Genomic DNA, 23606 nt, shown 5'->3' with positions numbered 1-23606 from the left:
TGTGCTTTCTCGAATTCCATAGATACCGATCGATGTTTCCGATGTGCAAATTACCGTAGATCACCCGGATACTTTTTAACAATTGATGCAATCTTTCATATTAGCATCATTTTTATTACAGACAATAAGACATAGGGTCCCTCTTTTTCTAATTTCTCTTCTACAAACTCTCGACAATTAATATTTAGCAGACAAACTACCTCCAACTCTTCTCTTAACTGCATAGTTTTCGTGATATTATTAATAACGTAATAACGTTCATGGACAAGTAGTAATTCTCGTGTGATCTCAAGCTCACTAGCACCCTTGTGTTGAGAACGTTGGAAACATTACAATCCAATCACGTGACATATGTTTCTGAGCCTCGGCTTAGCTTCGCAGCTCGTAGCCAGTAGGGATGGCAGTCTTTCGTGTCAAAGCTGTCGAAGATGATAGGATGAGGCGAAGTCCTCAGGATTTAACTTTTGGAGCAAAATTTCCACAGTACTATGTATATGCAGCAAAAGCCTTCAAGGGTTAACGTATAGAGCGGGAATATGATTTAATCACGCATTTGACCCTGGATGCCACGGACGGAGCCATACACAATACACAAGGGGTCAGTCACTTGATATCGGAATCCTAAGTCAATTCCTAGGCCGGGTCCTGGTTTAGCTGAGGTGAGTACGGGAAGCCAGGCCAGGTACAGCGTCTGTAGAAATGAGAAGAGAAAAAAAAAGGAACAAAAATTTGCGCAGTAAATATAGAAACTTTCGAAACCCCTCCCCTCCTTCGGAGTTATTAAAAAGTCGCGTCGAGAATTTTTTTTTTCTCGACGATAGATAGATATCTCAACAGATATTATGATGAGTCTGAAGGGGTGAGGGGGTGGCGGATAGAGAGAAAAAATTTTTAAAAAGAGACGAGAGGTATTTATCTTGTAGACCTTGCATAATACATAGATGCCATTAGAATATTTTTGCCCCCTGCCGTAGAAGAAATAATACATGAACAGGCCAATTTGGTGGAGCGGTCCGAACATGTGTATCGTCGAGGCTTGTTCGTCGGTATGCTTGGCGTCGTTGTTATACATACATGCTTCCTGCCATGCACTCTGACTAGCATATGTCCATGTATGGCTGTAAGTATTTCAAGTGCAGGTAGAGAGGGGGCGTGTGTATACGTATATATATATATATATATATATAGTAAAGACGCACTATAGAAGTGACTGTGATAGTTACTCGAACACGAATGCACAGAACTAACTAGACGTTTCCGCACATTGCAGCAGCAGCTACTTAAGCTAGTACTTACATCAATTGCAACTAGCTCTGTCAAGCGGGGCTTCCTGCAGCTCGAGAACTATTTTATCTTTCAATTAAAGAAGGTGAAAAAAATCGGAAATGATCGAGGATTTTTAAATCAGGTGTGCTACTTGGTTATAGCTTAGCTGTCTAATGTGTGTGATAAGAGGGGGAGCCAAGGGATTCGTTCGACTCCAGTGAGAGAGGTTTTAGCTGCGCCTAGCTGAGGTAAGCTAGCTCGGTTTCTAGAGTTGGTGATTCGGAACAATCAAGGGCAGGCAGAGGTGATGTGATGACATACCAGTTACTTATGTAGAATCGAATCCACAATGCTGTTGAGGAGAAAAGAACGCGTTCAAGACCCTCTCTTGCATGTTTTCGCCCCTCCCCTGCCATTGATGTGCTGGTTGGTGTCGCAGGCAGGTAGACTTTGAAGGTTCGGACTTGGGTTATAAAAAGAGGATTGAGCCCCCCCTTCGTAGTCTTTGAGGCCTTTCTTTCTCCGTCGCAAGTTCCAGTCCTGTTTCCCGTCATCTAGCTAGCCGTTAAGCTATAGGTTGAGCGAGAGAGGTTCCTCGAGATCTTTCTCATTTTTATCAAGAAACAAAAAGGCATTCCCGGTCAATTGCCTTCCTCTTTTTGTCCTCTTGAGATCCAGCCTTTCAGATCCTTCTAGATCCTTTTCTATCAGCAGAAATCTGTTCTCCTAGAGTTCTCAGTTTCTCCGTCTGTTGGCAGTTGACAATTGCGTAGCTGTTGGGAAGCCGCTCGGTCTCGTCCTATCCAGGTAAGGTTTGGCCCCACTTTGATTTCGTCCGAGCTAGCTTTAATTTACGAAGCTCGACACGATCCCTTTTCTTTTCCTCTCTTTCTTTTTGCCTTCTGAACTCCCCTTCCCTCGTCACTTTTTTGAATCGTCGGTCGGTGGCAATATGTAATCGCGTTACCTAGAAAGAGCAGATTTTCTCTTTTTTTTTTTTTTTCCCTGGCAGTCTTCCGTTGGAGGGGTATTATTATACTCGATGCAATGGAAGAACATCGGAAGGATGGTCGGCGTGTGGCTTGTAATACGTACATGTACATACAGTACAGTACAGTACATGACATGAGCAAGTCTTTATCGATAGCTGTTTGATTTGATGGACGGTGCAGCAGCTGTGCATTGCATGGCCATCCGCCATGACATAATTGGCTCTCCGAATTGCCATTGATATCCTCAAGCACGACTACCGCTACCACTACTGTCGGATATTATATTAATAGCATCGAAAGAGAAAAAAAAAAACTCTTTTCAGATTCGATTGAATGGGGAGATTGGTCTGATTACACACATACCGTTCATATATCCCTCAGTTGACAGTTAACTGCCTGTACGGTGGATGTTGATGTGAAGTGGCCCTGGTCAGGTTGGCCTATTTGTCTCTCTCCTACGTAATTGCCAGCCTCAAAAACCACCCGCATCGACCTTCTTCCTTCCTTTCTCTCTCTCCCCTTCTCTCTCGCAATTCACTTCACTTCACGCACTTCACCAGTTCTCTGAAATATACTAACCACGAGAATTACATTTTCACAGACAAGACCTCGTCGTTAATCTTACTGTACCGATTACTATTTACCGGTTCCACGTTTCAATTACTTCAAAATGTCGAAACTCTCTTTCGCCGGCAGCTCCTTCTTGAACCCTGAGGGCTTCCCGACGTCTAGAAGACATCCAAAGTCCCAGAGTGCTTTCGTGAGTTCCCAATTACCCACCTTTCCTCCTGCATGATAGAATACCGTACGATACGATCCAATACACTGCAATTGAAATACAATACAACGTACAATACAGTCTACTCTCGATGCCAGAGTCGCCTAGGCAGAGAAGACGGTCGTTGAAGGTCTGAACCTCGGCAGGATTGCTAGCTGCGGGTCTACGAAATTCATCAACAGATGTGTACAGAACCAATGAATAATTATACTGACAGTTCCGTCCTTGCTGATAGGCTTTCGACAATACATCGACATCGGTAGCCGCCAGCCAGATGCGAAATGCCTTGAACAGACTGGCTGACACCGTCAAGGACCCCCAGGCTAAGAAGGTACGGTCACCATGTTCCACACTATAAAGGGTCCACCGCAGCAACTGACACAATGGACGGAATTACAGAAGTTCGAGACGGAAATGGACAACTTCTTCGCCCTCTTCCGCCGATACCTCCAAGACAAAGCCAAGGGTGCTACGCTGTACGTTACCCCTCAATCACCCCGCTATCGGCTGTAACATGCATGTTGGCTAATCGAACGAACAGGGATTGGGACCTTATCGCCCCTCCAAACCCCAAGCAGGTCGTCGACTACAATACCCTCCCGGAGTCTAACAACACCGACCTTCTGAACAAACTCGCCGTCCTCAAGCTCAACGGTGGTCTCGGTACCTCTATGGGTTGTGTCGGCCCCAAGTCCGTCATTGAAGTCCGTGATGGCATGTCCTTCCTCGATCTTTCCGTCCGACAGATCGAATACCTCAACCACACCCACAAGGTCAATGTCCCATTCGTTCTCATGAACTCCTTCAACACCAACGATGATACCCAGAGCATCATCAAGAAGTACGAAGGCCACAACATTGATATCCTTACCTTCAACCAATCCCGCTTCCCACGTATCCACAAGGACTCTTCCCTACCCGTCCCCAAGGAGTTCGACTCCTCGATCGAGAACTGGTACCCACCCGGCCACGGTGACGTCTTCGAGTCTCTTAATAACTCCGGCATCCTGGACCAGCTCATCGATTCCGGCGTTGAATGGCTGTTCTTGAGCAACGTCGACAACTTGGGCGCCGTCGTTGACCTGAACATCCTCCAGCACTTGAACGATACCGGAGCCGAGTACATCATGGAACTTACAGACAAGACTAAGGCCGACGTTAAGGGTGGTACCATCATCGACTACGAGGGTACCGTCCGTCTGCTCGAAATCGCACAGGTTCCAAAGGAACACGAGCAGGACTTCAAGTCCATCAAGAAGTTCAAGTACTTCAACACCAACAACATCTGGTTGAGCCTTAAGGCCATCAAGCGCGTCGTCGAGAACAACGAGCTCGAGCTTGAGATCATCCCTAACCACAAGACCGTCTCGGTCGGAAAGGGTGAATCCGACCTGTCGGTCGTTCAGCTGGAAACTGCCGTCGGCGCTGCCATCAGACACTTCAAGGGTTCGCACGGTGTTAACGTCCCACGTCGCCGTTTCTTGCCCGTCAAGACTTGTTCCGATTTGATGCTCGTCAAGTCGGACTTGTACTCTCTCAAGCATGGTCAGTTGACAATCGACGCCTCGAGGTTCGGACCGGCACCGTTGATCAAACTCGGAACACACTTCAAGAAGGTCTCGGACTTCCAGAAGAGAATCCCGAGCATTCCCAGGATGCTGGAGCTAGACCACTTGACAATTATTGGAGCCGTCAACCTGGGTAGGAAGGTTACTTTGAAAGGTTCGTATTCACACTCGTTTTCCTTTATATATATATTTTAGGACGTATTTGCTAATGATTATCGTGTCTAGGAACTGTCATCATCGTGGCGAGCGAAGGTAGCACCATCGATATCCCACCAGGAAGTATCCTTGAAAACGTCGTCGTCCAAGGATCCCTTCGGTTGCTCGAGCACTAAAAGCGTAGCACACTTACTATCATTATTCTTTGATATGCTTTCCTTTTCCTTTTTATTATTCTTTGTAAAACTTGAATGTGAAGAAGCGACTTTTTGGGGTGGGATCATGTTTGTTTTTTGGCAGCAGAGCGGAGGGAAAAAAGAACGGACTCGCTGGCTTTAGTCTACTAAAAAAGAGTTTGTGTCGTGGTTTTTGTCGGTTAAGAGCTTGTGAGCAAGTGCGGTTGGTTCTTTCTATTGCTTTGGGGCTTGAAGGGTAGCTGCCAGAGCTTGCTTAATGGGAACTCCGAGCTAGCTGAGTTACCAAGCTGTCCAATTGGAAAATAAAATAACGATTTGTAATGAAGAAATGGAAACAGGGCATACGCGTTCGTTTATCAAAGTATCTACTCGTTCTATAGCCAACAGATAAGCAGAAGAAGATGGTGTTTTAGATGCGTTTCGAAATTTTCGAATGCTGTCATGGGCCTAGCTAGCGGTGAACTCCTCGTCTTCGACCTCTAGTGTCTACGGGTCGGTAGACGGGTTCGCTAGCTGGGCTTTAGGTACTTGGGGCTACTGCGGGTTCCAACGGTCGAGCAGAGCGGTCTAGCTTGTTTCATCCGATTTTGTGGTTCCAGCGAATTAGAATCGCTAAAACCGTGCACGTGACGCGTTGAACATTCTTTGTCGATGATTGCCTCGGAAAATTCATTCTTCTTAGGCTCATAGATCTAGAAAGAGAACTCATCAGAGTCTTCCTGTATGCATTCCTGTCTATGGATCTACAGGATGCAGAAGAAAAAATTCCCTGTCAAGAAGAGAGAGAGGAATACAGGGAGAAACAAAGACCGACGTGGTTCAGGGCGCTCCACCGTTCATGCACTCTATTTCTATCAACTTGTATCACGTTCCAATCACCAGGATGGTAGGAAGGCATCCTATTCGTCGCCTCTTAATCTCTGCCGGTTGAATTTACACAAAAGCCAGTGAAATCCCCAACCCCGGGAAACACGCCCGTCAGTGCTAGTGGTAAAAGTCATATTTGCATGTTGGCATCTCATTGATTTTTCTCTGTCGTCCCCAAGGATGCATCTGTCTCGCCAGGCGACATGCACAAATTAATATTACGCATGGTTCTATTTTTTGACCTCTACTCGCCCTGTTTAAATCTGGACCCTTTATTTTAGCAATAGACCGGGTGCATGGGACTGGGCCAAGGGAGGGTGCTTAAGCGAACATGCACGGCGGCTGTTGGTACAGCACGAGAGATTGATTCTGAACCCGTCGTTTGCATCGTAATGCGACTCGCGGGGCGAAGGCACCGACTACGGTCCCCAACCATACTGATTTTTTAAATTTTCGCGGGCGATCCGCATCGCATCGCATGGTTCTCGGGATTATTCATCATCTGCGCGCCGATTCCTTAGTCAACGGGTGGGGGCATAAACCGACTCGTCTTTGCTGCGCTGGCACGGCCGTCATGTCCAAAAGAACAGTATAGTCGCGAATTGGCTACCGTAACCCAATAACTCGTATACGCGTATCTTCAACAGAATATTTTGAAACGCTGCAAGTTTAAAGATCTGGAGAGTGCGAAGGAAACAGCCCCAAGATCTCGATCACGAACATATCGCACGACATATGCATCTTGGCGATTGTGCTCATGTTTTCTTATTTTTTCCCATGCACCGGGGCATGACTGACAGCAAGCCATGGGTGAGTTTTCCCATGGCCTATAGCCTGTGATGAACACATAGCTCCAGTTACCGATATTAAAAAGTGTTCTGGTTGGCGATATTAAGAAGAAAAGAGAGCTAAATATACCACACCCCACTCAGAGCTCTAATCCACTCGCTCACTGATCGCGATCGGAGCTCTAATTCCCAGTGATAAACGTTAAACGCGAGCAGAGGAGAGAAAAAAAGAAAGAAAGAAAGAAAAGCTTTGTTTTTGCCAGGCGGGTGATGAAGTTGGCGGGACTCGAGTTAATCATGGGTATACGCATTTTTACATTTTGCAGATGCTACGCATGAATTATTGCCACGAGGCGATAGATGGATACCATAGGATCCGGACTATATGAGTCTGTATGCACGCTTTCACGTATATAGAGGAGGGTGCACATCCGATCCATCGAGGTACTTTCCTTTCATTCTCAGAAGCATTCGTTTTATATGCCTTTCGTTGCATTTTCCTTTTGTTTCAATTCTACCTTTCTTTCGTTTTTTGAGGTTTTCGTGGGCGATACCAGCCAAGGGCTTCGGAGGCACAACACAGACGGTACTTCCCGCCGCGGCCTTTAAAGATTAGGATATCGGGCTTGAGGATCAGAGATACCTTGGGCTACTTTATTCGACACTGGATCCCCTTTCCCTAATTTTTTTCTTAATTTTTCTCTCTATATTTTTATATCAACTTCATTCGCTTCGATAATATCGCCAGTTGAACTGGAACCTCGGTGTGGTATTTCGCAACCAAAAATTGTGTTGTCGACGTCTCAAACTTCATCATCCTCACCGCGAGCTTAAGATAATTTGATTTAGCCAATCAAGAAGAAGAAAAGAGAGAAAAGAATCCTCAAGCTTATAGAAGCTTCAATAGTGCTCTATTGGAGGAATCTTTATCACCGAAGAAATAAAGTCGTAGAAAAAGGGCTGGGCCGAAGCAGGATTCCTATACCAGCACTATTCCTAACATTCTCTGCCTCATTCCTAGCCATCGGCCTCACTACTTTTTTTTTTTTTAATTTTTACATGTGTGGGTTGTTGAAGAACGTTCTGATATAAATCTACTCTCGATATCTTCCACTTCCACCTACCTTTCTTTCTTCATCACATTAGCTCCCATCAAGCATCCAAAGGCTTCTCCATTTCACCTACCGACTTGGCCTCGATCCGTGACAATGGACTCGTCCCTGAAGGTTTCGCGCCTTCTGGGGTTTCACTACCTCTTACTCATCCTTGCTATTCTTACTGGCGCCGGCGTCGATGGACACTCGTGGGTACGTTTGCAACCTCTCCTGCATCGGAGTCGAACATCAAACTGACTTGTCTACCTACCTCTCAGGTTGACGAACTTACTTGTGCAAGCGGTCCGTTCTTTACGAACAGTCCTGCAAAAGGATATATTCGCAATTACGGTATGTCTCAATCCCTTCCCCCCAATCTAATCTTCGGACACCATGCTAACTTTTTTATCTCCTAAAGTCGGCCGCCAATCTACCCAAATCGACGAACTTACGACATACCGTATCCTAGACCTGTCTTCGAACCAACCTGTCTGCCCTCCCGGCAGCACCTCTCCCGGCCAAAGCAGCGAATTCCCAAAGCTCAAAGCCACCCCGGGCGATCTCATCAAAGCATCGTACCTCGAAAACGGTCACATTTGGCAAACCCTCGCTGGCATCAACGGTCCGGATGCAAAACCCGGCACGATCTATTGGTATGGGACTCAGACCCCAAAATCGGACCGTGACATCGCCAGCGTTCTCGAATGGACCCTCGATGGAAAAGGTGGCGATGGCGAAGGGTTCCTGTTAGCGGATACACCTTTCGACGATCGTGTTTGCATCGAAACCGGTCATGAAGATGCAGAGGCGGGACGTGTCGCTGGGGCTTGTAGCAGTTACTTTCGACTTCCCGAGACCGCTGAGGTCGGTAAAGACTTTACCGTCTACTGGCTTTGGGATTACACCGAGCATTTCGGACCACCAAAGCCTGGCTTCATTGAGGTTTGTCATCTGCAATCCACCGCACCAAAATGGAGTCCCATACTGACTATTTCTGCAGTGGTACTCATCTTGCATGGACATCACCGTCGTCTCCAAGGCGGAAGCGCTCAAAGAAGCTAAGAACGCTCGTCGTGATACCCAACCCCTTCCCGCAGACTCCGCTCCGATGGAGGGTCTCAACCGCCACCTCCGTCGCCGCCAGCTCTACAACGAACGACAAAACCGAGCTGATGGGAAGAAATCATCGTGGTTCTCCTGGTGAAACCGTGATACGTTTCTTTTCCCCACGCACGCTTTATGAGTATTTCCTTTGTTTTTGCTTGATAACCACCATAGCATACCCCGGGGAAGACGAGTACATCCTGTAAAGATACCACAAGTGTATGGATGATGCATGCATGGGGGTCTCTGTTTTTTTGTTTCATCATTTGCATATCTTGCTTTTCCCCAAAGCTTTATACCCCTTTCCTTTTCCTCATTCTGTTTTTGACTACTCAACATTATTCCCTTTTAATCGGCCTTTTTAAAGCCTGTATCGTTAAATTCCGGGTTCCGGAACGAGTTTCCTTTTCTCACATCTGCATTTTCATCATGGCGTTTTGTTCCGAAAAAGTCGGTTTTCTGTTTTTATGGCATAGCGTTGTAGATGGGAATAACCCGTCGGTTTTACCTTACCTGTACAATCGGGAGCCCTGGGAGGGACCATCCTCGGTACTTGTCCGAGTACCCACTCATAATTTCGTACATCGGATTGACTTGATTTGCTTCGTACCTCTTAAATTTCCCCGTCATGTCTTTGAAAATATAAACAACAAAATGAGCTAGAATTCAATTCAAACGAAAGCAATGCCTAATGTCTCTACATCTTAACCCCTATCTATATAGTAGCCTTGTCGGCCGACCTTGTCTCCTACGCATGTCTAATACAAGCATGACCACCATCATCTGCTATCCCCGAATTTCTAGCATAGTACTCTAATAAAAACAAAAGGTATAGTTCAAACCGACGCCCCGAAAAAACCCTTAACTCTCCTCAAAACCTCCCTCCCCGCTGCCCTCTTTGTCTCCCCCGTCCTCCCCAATGCGTCTTTATTCTCATCCGCCCGTCTCAGCAAATACTTCACACACTGCTCCATGGTCCCCCAAGGGATATACTTGACAACGTTAACCCCTCCGTTCTCCTGCGAATTGATCACACTCATGGAAACTTCATCCGCCATGCCGGCTAACTGTGCGAATGTGATTTCCTTCCCTTCCAGTAACCTCCCGCCTTCTTCGTTTTTGAGATCGGATAGGGTATCCATTGCCTTCGTAACGCTGGTTTGGTTGTGCGATGCTACCACGATTCCGACGTTGATCCCTCCGTTCTTCGCGCCACGCGAGTTGTCGAACGTAAGGAGTCGGTTGATGGCCCCGTTGTAACTGTCATCGGTCCCTTCCTTCCCTTCCCAGAACGTACCCCTCGGGTCGGAATGCAGGTAAGCACCTCTGACGACCTTGGCCCCGAACCCGAACCCTTGGCTCTTCGCGGCCTCCAGGTGGGCCTTTAGGTTGCACGGAGAGATCTTTCGATACATTTGGTAGGTATTGTACACCGTTGGCATCCGATCCGGTGTATTATATTTCCGCATGAGGGATAAAGTGTACCCATCCATCGCATCCTGATACCTCGTTTGCTCGGCGTCGAACAGGAGTTTGACGTTTTTCCCGTTCGCCTGTGCCGCTTTACAGATATCGTCGAGAGCGGTCATGAATGGCGGAGACTGCGGCTCGTTCGTTTCCATCTTCAACACCGACGCCGGCCCCGCACCGGAATACTTCACCGAAACGAAGGAGTTGGGTTCCGCATATCCAATGGTTCGAACGGTAGCATCCCTCCAAGTTTCAATATCCGACTCCAAACCTTCTTGTGAAATATTCTCTTTTGAAAAATTGGCGGGGACTTCGACCTCCTTTGCGTACGCCAGGATTATTCCTCGAAATCCCCAGGATTTCAGACGGGTCAATGTGGATTGGATTTCCTTCGGCGTGTTTCCGGCGCAGAAGTGGTTGTAAAACGTATGTTTTAGGAAAAACCGTGTGATTGGGTTACCGGTTAGGAAGGTTGTGTAGGTGAGTAGCAGTTTTGTGAGGAGGTTTGATAGGAACGGAGAGGTGGAGACGGTGCAGATTAAGATCGTGCGGAGGAGGTAGGGGGTCGGAAGGGTCGAGAGTGGGGGGATTGGTGTTCGAGGTGTGGGGTTGGAGCGAGAAAGTGATGATGAAGATGAATTGGCGAAGGGGTCAGCGGTCGAAAGAGTCGAGCTCGGACGCCGTTGGGTGGATATGTTACGTGTGCATATCAGTGGTAAGATTGATCCGGAGGGGGTGAGGGGGAGGTTGCGGACGAGGGAGACGCCGGAGCGCCGGAGCATTGTTGTATTTTGTGCGTTGGGGTGGAGTGGTGACTCTGGGTGCTATAGAATGGGACAAATCTTCAAGTTTCAAATTCAAAAATAAAATGACAAGTATAAAGATGTTCTGTAGGTAGATTGAAAGTAAATGTAAATATGGCAACCAAAAATTCACAGCAAATTTTGTGTAGATTGTACCGCTTTCTGTCTCAAACTCTACGGTGTATACGAGGCAGGCAGGCCTGGGTAGAAATATTAATTCGGAGAGGAAATCGAGGCTATCAAATGAGCATTCCAGCGCCGGATGCAACCCGTCCTTTTAAATCACCTACATCTCTCCGATGGTACGTAATAGCTGATATCAGGGAGGGCGAAGAAGGCGCAGAGCACGGTACCATCGCGATGTCGCACAGACAAGATAGCAAGCTGTCCGGCCGATTAAGAGTTCCGCCGTCCTTGTCATTAGAAGTTGGGGGTGTATTCTGGCGTCATGGGTCACCTTCGATAAGCTTCGGTTCTTCAGCGAGAAGGCTGCTGTGTGCAGGCGAATAAGCAAGATAAGCTTAAAGCGGATGGACTGTCCCGCTTTGAAAGAAGAGCGGCCCAGAACCGGTGCGGAACTGCTAGGACTACCTGTGACCTCGAGTCTTGATAAGGCTTAGCATTATAGGAAGGGAACATCTCTTGAAGGAGCGCAGGGGAACGGGAGCATTTCCTTATCGTAATTGAAATCCCATTGGATGCTTATTTCCTGGAGGCCCCTAGTTTTATTAGTTTAAAAAAGGAATGGGAGCTCGAGCGATCAATCAGGTCGATAACGTAGTAATATGGTGGTATGGCTGTATCAAGACTCCGCGTGATGCATTGTTCCTGGTCCGCTGTTAGCCGTCCCCGCCGATTTTGGGGGTTCGGTGTTCCGCCACTGGCTGGCCGGACAGCGCAGCGAGAGGGATCCGTGGAATGTATTGTCGGACAAGCAGGTCCATCGGGTAGGTTGATGCCTAGATGTATGCATGGGCAGGGTGGATGTTGAAGCCATCATGATGCCTGATATCTGGCACCGAAAGCCCAACAGGGAACTTGGTGAGAGCGAAGTCATGTGTTGGGGCGTCGTTGCCGAAGCAACACGTTTTGCGGAGATCTTGAATCCACAACACAACCGACCTCAACCTCAACTTCAATCTCTAAACATCGACGACACTTCTTCAATACGTACCACATCATCACCAACCATGGCCACTACCGCCACCGCCCTCCCGATAACCCCCTCACGGGCCAATCGCTTCACAAGTGTCAAAGACATGCTCCTCACGGAAGACCTCGAAACATCATCACTCACAAAGAACGTTAACCCACCATCATCCACAAAACTAAAACGTCCAAACAAATCCGCCATCCTATCCCGTAAATCCACAAACTCTCCATCCCTTCTTTCGAAAAACGGCAAAATCCTCGGAAGGGCTACAAAGCCATCGTCTTCAGCTATCATTTCAAAACCTAAAACGATAGACTCGTTCGACGTCTTTGCGATTCCATCTTCGCAACCCGAGGAAGAAGAGAAGGAGGTGAAAGAAGACGGACTCCTTGGAACCCCTCCGAAGGAAACAAAGGAACCGTATATACCCGCGAAACGACTATGGACTCCTGTCAAGGAAAACACTCGACCGGAAGTCATCGACCTCTGTACTCCGGACGATGTGGCAAAAGCTACAGCGACGGGATCATCCGTCTCGCTGTTAAGTTCTTACCAACATAAAGACGTTCCTAGCACTACTAGACAACTCAATTCGACAAGTCGCAATGAACCTCTGAAGAAGGGAAGGTGCATCGGACTCGTAAACATTCCAGGTAGGAGCGCCTCTTTGACATCGGTAGAGGAACAACCGAAGGAGGAATCAATCTCGAAAGTTGCTGCAAAGGCTGCACCGAAGCCAAAGAAACCGAAGGAAAAGAAGGACGCAAGGACTATAACTGGACTAGCAGTGGCGCCGTACCGACCTGTCGATTCAGAGCCAACTGTCCCTCTGACTCTCCTTAAAACATCTGTAGAAAAACCAGCGGAAGAAGCGAAACCGAAGAAACCCCGCAAGAAAGGGGAAACCGCAGCGACAAAGGCACCGAAGCCGAAGAAGACTTCCAAAAAGTCAGCTGCCCCACCGCCTCTTCTATCCCCGAAGTCTGTGCGAAAACAGCTGGACACCCAAACATTTGTCTTCGGTACTTCGTCGCAATTACTCGGAACGGACCCACCCCAGGAAGGCTGGGCGCTAGAAACGACAGGCAGGAAGCTGAATACTTTACAAACACACGCAAAGATTCATGCGAATGCAATCTGGGATTTAGACACGTTCAGCGAGACTGAAAAGGAGATTGTTGAAAAACCCATAGTCCGGACCGAGTGTACAGTGGACACATCCGGGTGGGGGATCTCGGACTTGGATATAACGAAGGGGAAGGGCAAAACCGGGATGGGGATGTGGTCAATGGGATCGAGAGGTTTGTTGGGAGAGCTGCACTCGGTTGAAGTGATGGATCTTGTGGATGAAGATGATTTGGACGATATTCTGAGCCAGAGAGTGTCCTCACAACAGCCAAAAGCGGTGAGCTCAAAAGTGCAGAAGAAGGGTCCCAAACTACCAACCAAGGAAGACGTGAAGGAGAACACCGCACCCTTAATACCAAAGGATCTACCGACACTCCAGCTTCCGACACCTGGTTCGACCGACCCAGACCCCAAATCTTCAAAGCCAAAGCCAAAGCCCCCCCAAAAGGATGAAACTACCAAACCAACAACAGCGCTTTCTGACCGCCCCAACTTTGAAGGCTTCACAATGATTCAATTGCAAACTCAAATTAAACAATACGGCTACAAACCTGTCAAATCGAGGCAGACAATGATCGATATCCTGAACCGATGCTGGGACTCCGCAGAGATTATGATGGCGAACCCGCCTTCACCTGTGGTGCTTAAGCCCAAAACAACAGCGAAGGGGAAAGGGAAGAAAAAGGCAGCCGGTGATGAGGAGGTAGAGGTGGCTCCCAAGAAACGGGGTAGGAAACCAAAAGCTGCAACGGAACCCGAAGATGAGATGGACGCCCCGAACCCGAAGAGGAGAAAGTCTTCTACCGTCACGGTGAACAAACTTGATGCTCCGACAATGTTTAAACATATCGCGGCAGCTATCAAAAAACAACCGACTTCGCCAGATCTCCAGAATCCATCGTGGTGGCAGCGAATTCTTATGAACGAAACGATTGTGCTTGAGGAGTTTTCGGAGTGGTTGGTAGAGAGCGGACTACAAGTTGTAGGCGTACCTGAGAGTATTTGGGTCGACTGTGGGGTCTGCGATAATCCTACGGATGCCAATTCGATGGGGAAGAAAGTTGAAGTGGTAAAGATGTGGTGCGAAGCTAGGAGTGTCTCCTTCGTGGGGAAGGGTTAGTCTCAAGGCCAAACGCCGCGGGAGGAGTGGCAGGTGGCGATTTCTTGTTTTTAATGACCTTACATTTCTGATGTTTAGCATAGCGGTTTGGCGTTAACTTTGGATTTCGGGTATGGCACAATCAAAGAGGTGCATGCGCGATATAAGAACTTGAGCGTGGTAGTCCTAACAAGGGTATAGCAGGGAATTGCGACGATCAGATGGTATACTTTTAAACAAGTATACTGGAACATCGTCTATGAATAATCCAAAATGACAAGAAATACGAGAGATCAAAAGACTCCAGATTGAAACAACCAAAGAACACCACCCATACGCCCTGCAAAAGCAAAAGACAAAACACTGAAGAAGCTAGCGGACGATAGTATACAATGGTCTCGCGCGTAGTGGTACACGCAAGTCAGTCGGTAGTAACAGACACCGGACTTTACGAAAATAATTCACCCCCCTTCAACCCACTCTTTTCTGCCTTCTTCCTCTCGGACTCCAATTCTGCCTTCTCCTCCATTACTCTCTCTTCCACCTCCATACTGATCCCCCCGATATCCGGGGGGATCTCTTGCATCTGCACGCTAGGCGCTCCCTTCAAATACCGTAGTTGCTCTAAAACCTTCTGCCTCGCTAACTCCAGATGTTTCCTCGTATTCTTGTTCTCGTGCTTAGTAGTAGCAAGATCGGGATGCAGCGTATAATCCGGTTTCCACCAGTCCGCATACTGCGAAGCCGGTAGCTTATTATCGAGTTCAAGGTTTAGACATAGCCCGGTTTCATAAGCCCACAGACGGGATACATTCCGAGGAGTATATCCACCGCCGCCTAGTACCAACAAAGGTAAATTAAACGACTTTATAAAGTCTACGCAAGCGCCGTGGGCTTTGATGTTCAGGTTGAAACAGCCCAGACGGTCGCATCCTAGAGAGTCTGCGCCACACTGAAGGACGATGGCTGATGGACGGTAGGAGAGGAGGACGGCTTCGGAGATGGATTTGAAGAGGAGGATGTAGCTGTTATCGTCTATTCCGTCTTTAAGGGGTACGTTTAAGGCGTAGTGTTTTCCGTTCCCAGCGCCGATGTCATCGAAGCCTCCTGTTCCGGGGAAGAACTCCTTAGGATCGTACTTGTGGAAGGAGAGAGTCATGACTCGGTCTGTGGACCAGAATGCCTGTTCTACGCCGTCGCCGTGGTGGACGTCTATGTCGATGTATAGGACCCGAGGATGGTGACGAAGGAGTTGGAGGATAGCGAGGACGATATCGTTGATGTAGCAGAACCCCGAAGCCTCCGACTTCTTGGCGTGGTGGAGTCCGCCAGACCAGTTGATAGCGATGTCCGATTGATTATTGATGAGTTTTCGCGCACCGTCGAGACTGGAGCCAGCGTAGAGGGAGCCGAAATCGTACATTCCGTCGAAGATGGGACAGTCATCGCCAATGTTGTACTTTGTGATCATATCGCTGGAGAAGGTATCGGTGTTATGGGGAGTTACGCGACGAAGGAAGTCGAGGTAGTCGGTGCTGTGGAAGTCGGCGAGTTCTTCTTCGGAGGCTCGGCGGGGAACATAGACGTCCATGAGATGGTGCATGCCATACCCTAGGACCAGCTGGTTTGTGAGGGTTAGACGCCATGGTTTCATGGGATGGGTAGCGCCGAAGTGGTGTTCATCCGCGGCGGGGTTGTGGTGGTAGGAGACTCTGGTTCTGGCGCTGTCTTTGACGGTGAAGAGCTGGCGATAACCCAGAGTCCTTTCATCAACGGTCAAGGTCGGAGAACCGCTTGGCGGCGGCTCATCGCGAGGGTCGGAGGGGAAGGTATCGTAGGTCTTCACGACCATCGTGATGAATTAACGGATCTATCAGGTGGGAGGTTGGAGGATGTCTGGATGTCTGTCAAGCTGTTGGATGGAGTAGCTGCTACCGGGGCATATCGTCGAGGGCGAATAATTGCGACCTTCGAGTAACTACCTACATATCATCATCCTCATGATTAATAACCCATTACCAACAATTTCATGAAGTTATACATTCGACTTACCTTTGATGCCAAAGCAAGTTGGCGATGGCGATAGTATTGGATGAGAGACGGTGGTGATGGAGAATAGAAAGAAGACAGGCTGCTTAGCTAAACAGTTCTGAAGAAGGATTCGCTTGTTCAACTTTCGCCAAACCTCATCCCATCGCCACTTAACTTCAACCTCGAACGTCACCAACCATTAGCTATCAACATCACCAACCGCAGCGCCACCAGAGACCCGAGTAACCCATCATTCTCCTGTCGCAATCAAATCTACAGCTTTCTGGGATCACGACAATATAACATACTCGCCGGATCCAAAGCGAAGAAGGGACGAAGGAAGGGAAGAAAGAAAAGAGAATGGCAGCCTTCGGCCCAATCGAAGACGTCCAATCCGTCCTTGAACAATTCATCGAAAACGTCTCCAACCTCCCCGCCGAACTCACCCATCTCTACGAAGAACTCGCAAACAAAGATAAACGCGTCCATGCTCTAAAACAGTCAATCTCCCAAAAGGACGCTTCGATCCAACGTTTCATTCGTCAGAACGGTTCCCAAGTGCCCTACCCGAAGGAAGCAGCTTACAACAAAGCCATCGGCGAAGCTTTCAAGGAGATAAGCGTCATCCAGGAAGAGAAATGCAAACTGGCAAAAAGAGCGACCGAGTTGATTGAAAAACATGTAAAACGGTTGGATATGAAGATTAGGGATTTACAGAGGGAGGGTCTTATCAGCGAAGACTTCATAACCCCACAAATGCTATCCCAATACGCTCCGCCAAACCTCTCCGGACCATCATCATCCGGCCCTAACGGCAACAACATCAGTAACTCAAGTGGAAACAGCATAACCGTCAATCCTCACCCCGGCCGCCACCCACCATCCCATTCAGGTTCCTCCAGAGCAGGCGGGAACAGCTCAGCCGGCGGAGGAATGAGCACAGCATCCACACTGGAAGGCGTATCGAGAACTCTAGCAGCATCAGCCGAAGACCAGCTGCTCCACACCTTAAAGGGCATCCTCCCCTCGGGAGCTCCGGACCCCAAACGTAGACGTCTAAACACCGGCGGTCCAGCCCCCGTCGGTCCATCCCCATTAGCAAACGCCTCAAACGCGAACTCCGGCGTAAACACCCCAACCCGTGGACTTTCATCGCTATCCCAAGGTCAAACATCAGCCAGACGAAGCGGTCCACCACCCAAACCAGCCAGACGTCCAACAGCCAGCGCAGCTCCCAAAAAGCAAAAGAACGAAGACGACATGGATGAAGACCATAGCGATAGCGACAATGACGAAGAAGAAGAAGATACCGGCGAAGATCAGAAGCCGTACTGCGTCTGCCAGCAAGTCAGTTTTGGAAACATGGTCGCATGCGACAATAAGAGTTGTCCGTTTGAGTGGTTCCACTGGGGTACGTCAGATCTCTCCTACCTATCAAGTTATCTATCTGTCCTCAAAATACTGATGTGATGAATTACACAGGTTGCGTAGGCCTCACCAAAGAGCCGGCAGGCAGCTGGTTCTGCGACCACTGCACAAAACTAAGGAACCAAAAGGGCGTCAAGAAGGAATAGGATCCCGTCTATCAGGTTCCTCCCTAAGATACCTTCTTCGACAAAGTCTTGAAGGGAAAAAAAAACATACTCTCGGCTACCTTATTTTATTGATGCTTGTAATCTAATCAGAAGGAGGATTCCCTTTCCGATCCTTCCTCTTCGCTCCCAAAAAGCAATATTTTTGCATTGCATTGCATGGTGTTCGGTCTATTTTAGCGGGCATTGTCTTCAACCCCTCTTAACATTTGGGTGGGCGTATTGGGCTGGCGTTTTCTTAAACTTTTGTGCAGATACGAGAGAAGTCATCATTGTTGAGCTAGTGTAAATAAAATTAACCCTGAAATACGCTCGATAATAGAAATTCGAAAACCGCTTCGATTTTCATTCTAGATCTATCCTCGTAATATACATAAGCTTCGTTCTGTCTGCATTTTCCCTAATAACAATGCATATTGAAATCTTTTTTTTTTTCGCTTCTGTTGTCTTTTATTGCTTTCCTTTCTGTTTTTTGTGAATTCATGGAGTACAAAACATGGGGAATTGTGCCCCATTCGGAGAGTAAAAAGGAGTAGTATGGGTGTGAGTAAGGATGGGTTAGGAAGGGAAGGGAAGGGGATCAGCTTTACTTAAGCTGTCACCCGTCTCATATGCCTGGTCTCGTACCCAGACGTCATAACAAAGAATATCCCTTAGTGGAAACGAAAAATATTTGAGTAGTAGCAAAAAGGAGGTCTTTAGGATGTCCATCAATTATCTGATTGTGACACCAGACCTCTTGCTGTACATTCTCGCGGCAATGTTCATGGCCGTTAGCTCCTGGAACAGCAGCTTGGCAGCATACGGCAGATGGATCTGTGAAATCTTCGTCTTGTTGCGACATGGGCGACATTCGAAGAGGTTCTTCTTCAAGTTGCTATATTACCCGGTTCGTTAGATACTTCGTCCCCGATTTTATATAGAAAGGAAGGAGAACTTACGCAATCGGTGTCATAAGACCACAAATGTCGCAAACGTGGACTCTGAAAGCATCCGAAACCTCGAACAGACTGTGCCATCCCCATGTCAGCAAATTCTCAAGTGATAAGGGAAAGGGAAGGTACATACCGTTCCTTCAAGAACGCACTCGCGCCGTGGGAAATCATACAATCGCGCTCCATCTCTCCGAAACGCAATCCACCATCTCTAGCACGACCCTCCACAGGCTGTCTCGTCAAGATCTGAACCGGTCCTCTTGCTCTTGCGTGAATCTTATCGTCCACCATATGCCTCAATCGCTGGTAATACGTTGGCCCAAGGAAAACTTGACAAACCAATTTCTTCCCCGTATGACCGTTATACATGACCTCGAACCCTCGAGATTGGTACCCATGCTCCCGCAACAATCTCGACACATTCTCGACCGTAACTTCGGTAAACGGTGTCGCATCACCTTCAAACCCTCTCAGAGATGACACTTTACTTAATTGGCACTCGATTAAATGTGCAATTGTCATACGAGAAGGAATGGCGTGCGGGTTGATGATGAGATCCGGAACGATACCCTCGGCAGTAAACGGCATATCCTCATGTCGGTACGTAATACCAATTGTACCCTTCTGTCCGTGTCTGGAAGCGAACTTGTCACCGATCTGCGGAACTTTCGTGGTCCTCATACGGACCTTGACGAACCGCATGCCCTCGGCGTTCGTGGTAAGCATGACTTGGTCTACTATACCATTCTCAGTGCTACGAAGCGGTGTGGAAACGTCACGTTTAGTATGGTTCTTCGTTCGCTGTCCCAACTCTTCCGTATCCGCTGGGATAGGCGCAGTTTTTCCAATAATGATGTCCTCGCCCGAGACTCTAACTCCCGGAGCAACAAGGCCATCATCGTCGAGCTTGTCGTAAGTTCCGTGCTTCAGTCGGAGAGTGTTACTTCTCATCGGCTTTTCGAACTCTTCGATAGTTGTCATGCCGATTCGCTTTTCGGAGTCCATATACGCTCTGTAGAACAAACTTCGAAAGAGTCCGCGATCGATACTACTCTGGTTCATAATCACGGAGTCTTCTTGGTTATATCCACTGTAACACATAATACCCACGATAGCGTTCTGTCCGGCTGGAAGCTCTCTGAATTTCAGGAATTCCATAGATCGGGTAGTGGCGAGTGGCTTCTGGGGGTAGTAAAGAATGTTTGCCATAGTGTCCATTCTTTCGTTGAAGTTGGTCAAGAAGATACCCATAGCTTGCTTACCCATGGCTGATTGGTAGGTGTTACGAGGAGACTATTAAAAGTCAGAGAAACGCGGGCGGGTCTGATGGATTCATCGGGTGTACGTACCTGGTTGTGATCCGGGAAGGGAATAATGCTGGCACAGATACCCAAGATCATACTTGGATGAATTTCACAATGAGTCCACGTGTGGGCGTAAGGGTTGACTTTCGCCTTGACCCTCTTCGCCATATCTCCGCTGTCATCCACCGGGATCTCGTAGCCCGCTTGGACCTGACGGGAAATCTCAAGATCTTCAGGACTCATCGAAATCATAATTGTCTCCTCTTCCTCGGCATCCACGTATTCAACACAGCCGTCGTTCAAAAGCCCGTTCCAACCATATTTCTCCTCCCCGGGTGCAAGATCTTCGGCGGTCTGGAATTTTGCATTTTCGAGCTTCTCAATGTGGTATTTCTGCAGAACCAGCTCGCCCTTACGTAAACTCCCCGGATCATTGTCAATAACATAGAGCGGGCGGGTCACACGTCCGGCATCGCTGAAAATCTTGAACTCTCGATCACGGATATCGCGAATGACGCTGACCTCGTGACTTATGACGTTGGTTCGGCGCAAACTAAGGACTGTTCGGTAGAGAGATGCTGCATCACGGTGAACACCAACCCAAGAACCGTTGATGAAGACCTTGGTGACGTTGGGGGATCTGCCGGGTTCAAATGTTTCCAACGGTTCCAAATTCCTCTGTTCCATAAACGCCTGGATAGGCTCCGTAGGAGATCCGACAGTGATGTATGACATGAGAGACAAGTTTTTGACCAAACCACAGGCTTGACCTTCGGGTGTTTCGGCAGGACAGACCAACCCCCAGTGGGTATTGTGAAGTTGACGGGGCTTTGCTATCTTCCCGTCCCGTCCAATAGGTGTGTTCGTTCTGCGCAAATGGGACAGTGTCGAGGCAAAGGTATACCTGTTCAGCACCTGAGAGACACCGGCCTTTGCGGAAGCCGGTTTCTTCTGGTCACCCCAGTTACCTGTGGCCAACGAGTATTTCAGACCGTTTGTTATCGTGTTCGATTTTATCGCCAACGTAACGTTGAAATCTCGTCCGCTCTCGACGCACTTTTGCAAATACTTGAAGACATCCTTCACAAGCTTTTTGAAAAGCATGCGGAACAGGTTCGCAAGAAGCGGACCAGCAAGATCGAGGCGTTTCCTTCCAAAATGATCTCGATCGTCGGTTTCTCTTCTTTCCAAGGCGCACTGCAACATTTTGTGAACCATATAACCCAAGAAGAATGCCTTTCTGGTTTCGTGGCCTTCGGCCTGAGAAATGTGAGGTAAAAGTTCCTTCTGCATGATTTCCTTGGCATACTTGATACGCTTGTCGCGATTTATGCCTTGAGCGGATCCACGCTTGCCAATGAAATCAAGAGCCACTTCTCGGTCCTGAATGACGAAGGCTTCCTCGATACAAGGTTTCAACATCTCCAACATGGCGGTGTCGTTGCGATCGTAGCAGACTCGATTGAGGATATCCTCGTCGGAAACGACACCGAGGGCACGGAAGACCACGGCGATGGGAACATCGGTTTTGATGTATGGGAGCGTAGACCTTATGGTTCTACCAAACCCCGTCCTCCCCTCACCCTTGGCCATCAGCTTGATTGTTAAACTGCTGATCAAACGAGATCCCTTCTCTAAGGCACTTCGGATTTCGGCAATGTAGCTGATAGGTGATGGGGCCGCTTTTTTGAAGCACTGGACAATGTTGGCAGCGCTTCGCTCCTGGGCGATCAGGACCTTCTCGGAGCCGTTGATGACAAAGTAACCTCCCTGATCATAAGGACATTCATTAAGACCGTAAAGGCCATCCTCATTGAACTCCTTCAAAACGCAGTACTGCGATTTCAACATAATCGGGATCTTGCCGATGAACACCCTGGTATGATTCGAAGTATCGATGTCGTCGTCGTCGTCACCAACTTCCTCAGTTGTGTCACCGATGACCTGCCAGTGGAAATCCTGCTTCTCCTTCTTCTCGCCTTCCTCCGCATCGTCCATATCCTCATCCTCGTCTTCCTCCTTCTCAGCCATAGACTTCTCGCGTGCAACCATGACCTTCTGTGACATTTGAAGGTACAGCGGTGATGCATATGTCAAATTTCGTAACCGGGCCTCCTGGGGCTGCATGACTTGGGTAGATCCGTCTCCTTCGGTGAAGGTCGGCCGCGATAATAGGACGTTTCCAAATTTGATCTCGAAACGACGAAGAGCAATACCTTCATCGTTACTCGGGGTGTTATGGTCGAGAACGAGTTGGTTGTCCTCATCGATCAATTCCTGCATGGTCGTGCTGACGAATTCGTCGAAGGAATCGATCTGTTGCGAGACCAAACCTTTGGCATCGAAGAAGGACGAGATGACCGTCCAGCAGTCCTCGGCTGTGATGTTGGACTCCTCCTCATACTCGTATTCCTCTTCCATGTCGGACATCTTGGATGGTGTGCACCGAAGTCGGTCTTCGGACGGTGGTTATCGAGAGGTAATAGTGAAGCTGGAGCTTGGACGCGAGGGAGGCTAGGTGGCCACGCTGTCGCGTTTCAACGTGGACGAAGAAGTGGTTTACGGGTCGGAACCAATGGAAAAATATCGTGAATCGTAATCGTCCGAACTGAAGCAGTGGATGCAAGGGTCCCGAGGACGAATAGCGTGATGGTGGATGGAGGTTGATGGGGGGAGACGTTGTCGCTTGTGGCGAGTTCCAGCAGGTTGAGCAAAAGTGTGTGGTTCGGGCGACGGTGCTCAGCTAAGCGACCAATTTTGCGCCAGTCGAACGGAACAGAACAGAAACAGAGCAGGATTGGGCTACAGTTAGTTCCAAACTCAAGCACGGACGGATAGCTCTATAATTTGGACTCCCAGGTACCTAATGTAGGTGTATACTTAAGTGGATACCTAGGTCAATAGGTGGATGCATATATTATCAGTGGCAGGGGGCATTATAAAATAGGTATGGCGGGATTCTAAGATCTAGCCAGAACTCGGAGGGATCCTCATAAACCTGATATCATATTTTACATTTCAGCATTTTGAAAAAAAAAAAATTTACGTTCAGCCGCACTCGCGCTAAGAGCCATGTCCAGCTCTGATGGGGTCGAGATGGCATTGGCATACACAGCGGAGAAAAAGACAATAAGAATGATAGAGAGCTGGGAAGAACCGAAGACTTGAAATTCACAAAAGAAAAGAAAAAGACAGGGAACGACAACGTTAACGTCAACAGTTCAAAGAATATAAAAATCGTCAAATCTGGTCCACCGTCCAGAGAGAGGGAGGCGCCTCCC

General features: G+C 48.3%; 7 protein-coding genes across 7 annotated transcripts; 4 read left to right on the top strand and 3 right to left on the bottom strand.

The window, feature by feature from the left end:
• Positions 1–1615: 1615 nt before the first annotated feature.
• Positions 1616–4936, top strand: DFL_005058 (uncharacterized protein; the record flags this gene model as incomplete). Its single annotated transcript, XM_067634259.1, has 8 exons — positions 1616–1709; positions 2025–2073; positions 2860–2904; positions 2955–3018; positions 3272–3367; positions 3436–3512; positions 3578–4758; positions 4830–4936. 8 exons carry the CDS (start codon positions 1616–1618, stop codon positions 4934–4936), a joined length of 1713 nt encoding a protein of 570 aa, XP_067492345.1.
• Positions 4937–7820: 2884 nt separating this feature from the next.
• Positions 7821–8910, top strand: DFL_005057 (uncharacterized protein; the record flags this gene model as incomplete). The annotated part of the gene is made up of 4 exons (XM_067634258.1): positions 7821–7919; positions 7985–8057; positions 8125–8648; positions 8707–8910. 4 exons carry the CDS (start codon positions 7821–7823, stop codon positions 8908–8910), a joined length of 900 nt encoding a protein of 299 aa, XP_067492344.1.
• Positions 8911–9646: 736 nt separating this feature from the next.
• DFL_005056 (uncharacterized protein) lies at positions 9647–11062 on the bottom strand (the record flags this gene model as incomplete). Its single annotated transcript, XM_067634257.1, has 1 exon — positions 9647–11062. One exon carries the CDS (start codon positions 11060–11062, stop codon positions 9647–9649), a length of 1416 nt encoding a protein of 471 aa, XP_067492343.1.
• Positions 11063–12081: 1019 nt separating this feature from the next.
• Positions 12082–14484, top strand: DFL_005055 (uncharacterized protein; the record flags this gene model as incomplete). The annotated part of the gene is made up of 1 exon (XM_067634256.1): positions 12082–14484. The coding sequence occupies one exon, from the start codon at positions 12082–12084 to the stop codon at positions 14482–14484; it is 2403 nt and encodes an 800-aa protein (XP_067492342.1).
• Positions 14485–14911: 427 nt separating this feature from the next.
• Positions 14912–16315, bottom strand: DFL_005054 (uncharacterized protein; the record flags this gene model as incomplete). The annotated part of the gene is made up of 1 exon (XM_067634255.1): positions 14912–16315. The coding sequence occupies one exon, from the start codon at positions 16313–16315 to the stop codon at positions 14912–14914; it is 1404 nt and encodes a 467-aa protein (XP_067492341.1).
• Positions 16316–16854: 539 nt separating this feature from the next.
• DFL_005053 (uncharacterized protein) lies at positions 16855–18068 on the top strand (the record flags this gene model as incomplete). The annotated part of the gene is made up of 2 exons (XM_067634254.1): positions 16855–17905; positions 17977–18068. The coding sequence occupies 2 exons, from the start codon at positions 16855–16857 to the stop codon at positions 18066–18068; spliced, it is 1143 nt and encodes a 380-aa protein (XP_067492340.1).
• A 732-nt stretch (positions 18069–18800) lies between these two features.
• DFL_005052 (DNA-directed RNA polymerase II subunit RPB2) lies at positions 18801–22755 on the bottom strand (the record flags this gene model as incomplete). The annotated part of the gene is made up of 4 exons (XM_067634253.1): positions 18801–18963; positions 19028–19096; positions 19155–20314; positions 20371–22755. 4 exons carry the CDS (start codon positions 22753–22755, stop codon positions 18801–18803), a joined length of 3777 nt encoding a protein of 1258 aa, XP_067492339.1.
• Positions 22756–23606: the final 851 nt, after the last annotated feature.

The sequence above is a fragment of the Arthrobotrys flagrans genome (assembly GCF_004000055.1).
Source record: "Arthrobotrys flagrans strain CBS H-5679 chromosome Unknown unitig_0, whole genome shotgun sequence".
Classification (NCBI taxonomy): Eukaryota; Fungi; Ascomycota; class Orbiliomycetes; order Orbiliales; family Orbiliaceae; genus Arthrobotrys; species Arthrobotrys flagrans.
Note: the sequence above shows the minus strand (reverse complement) of the source record. Positions and strands in the feature narration are given on the sequence as shown.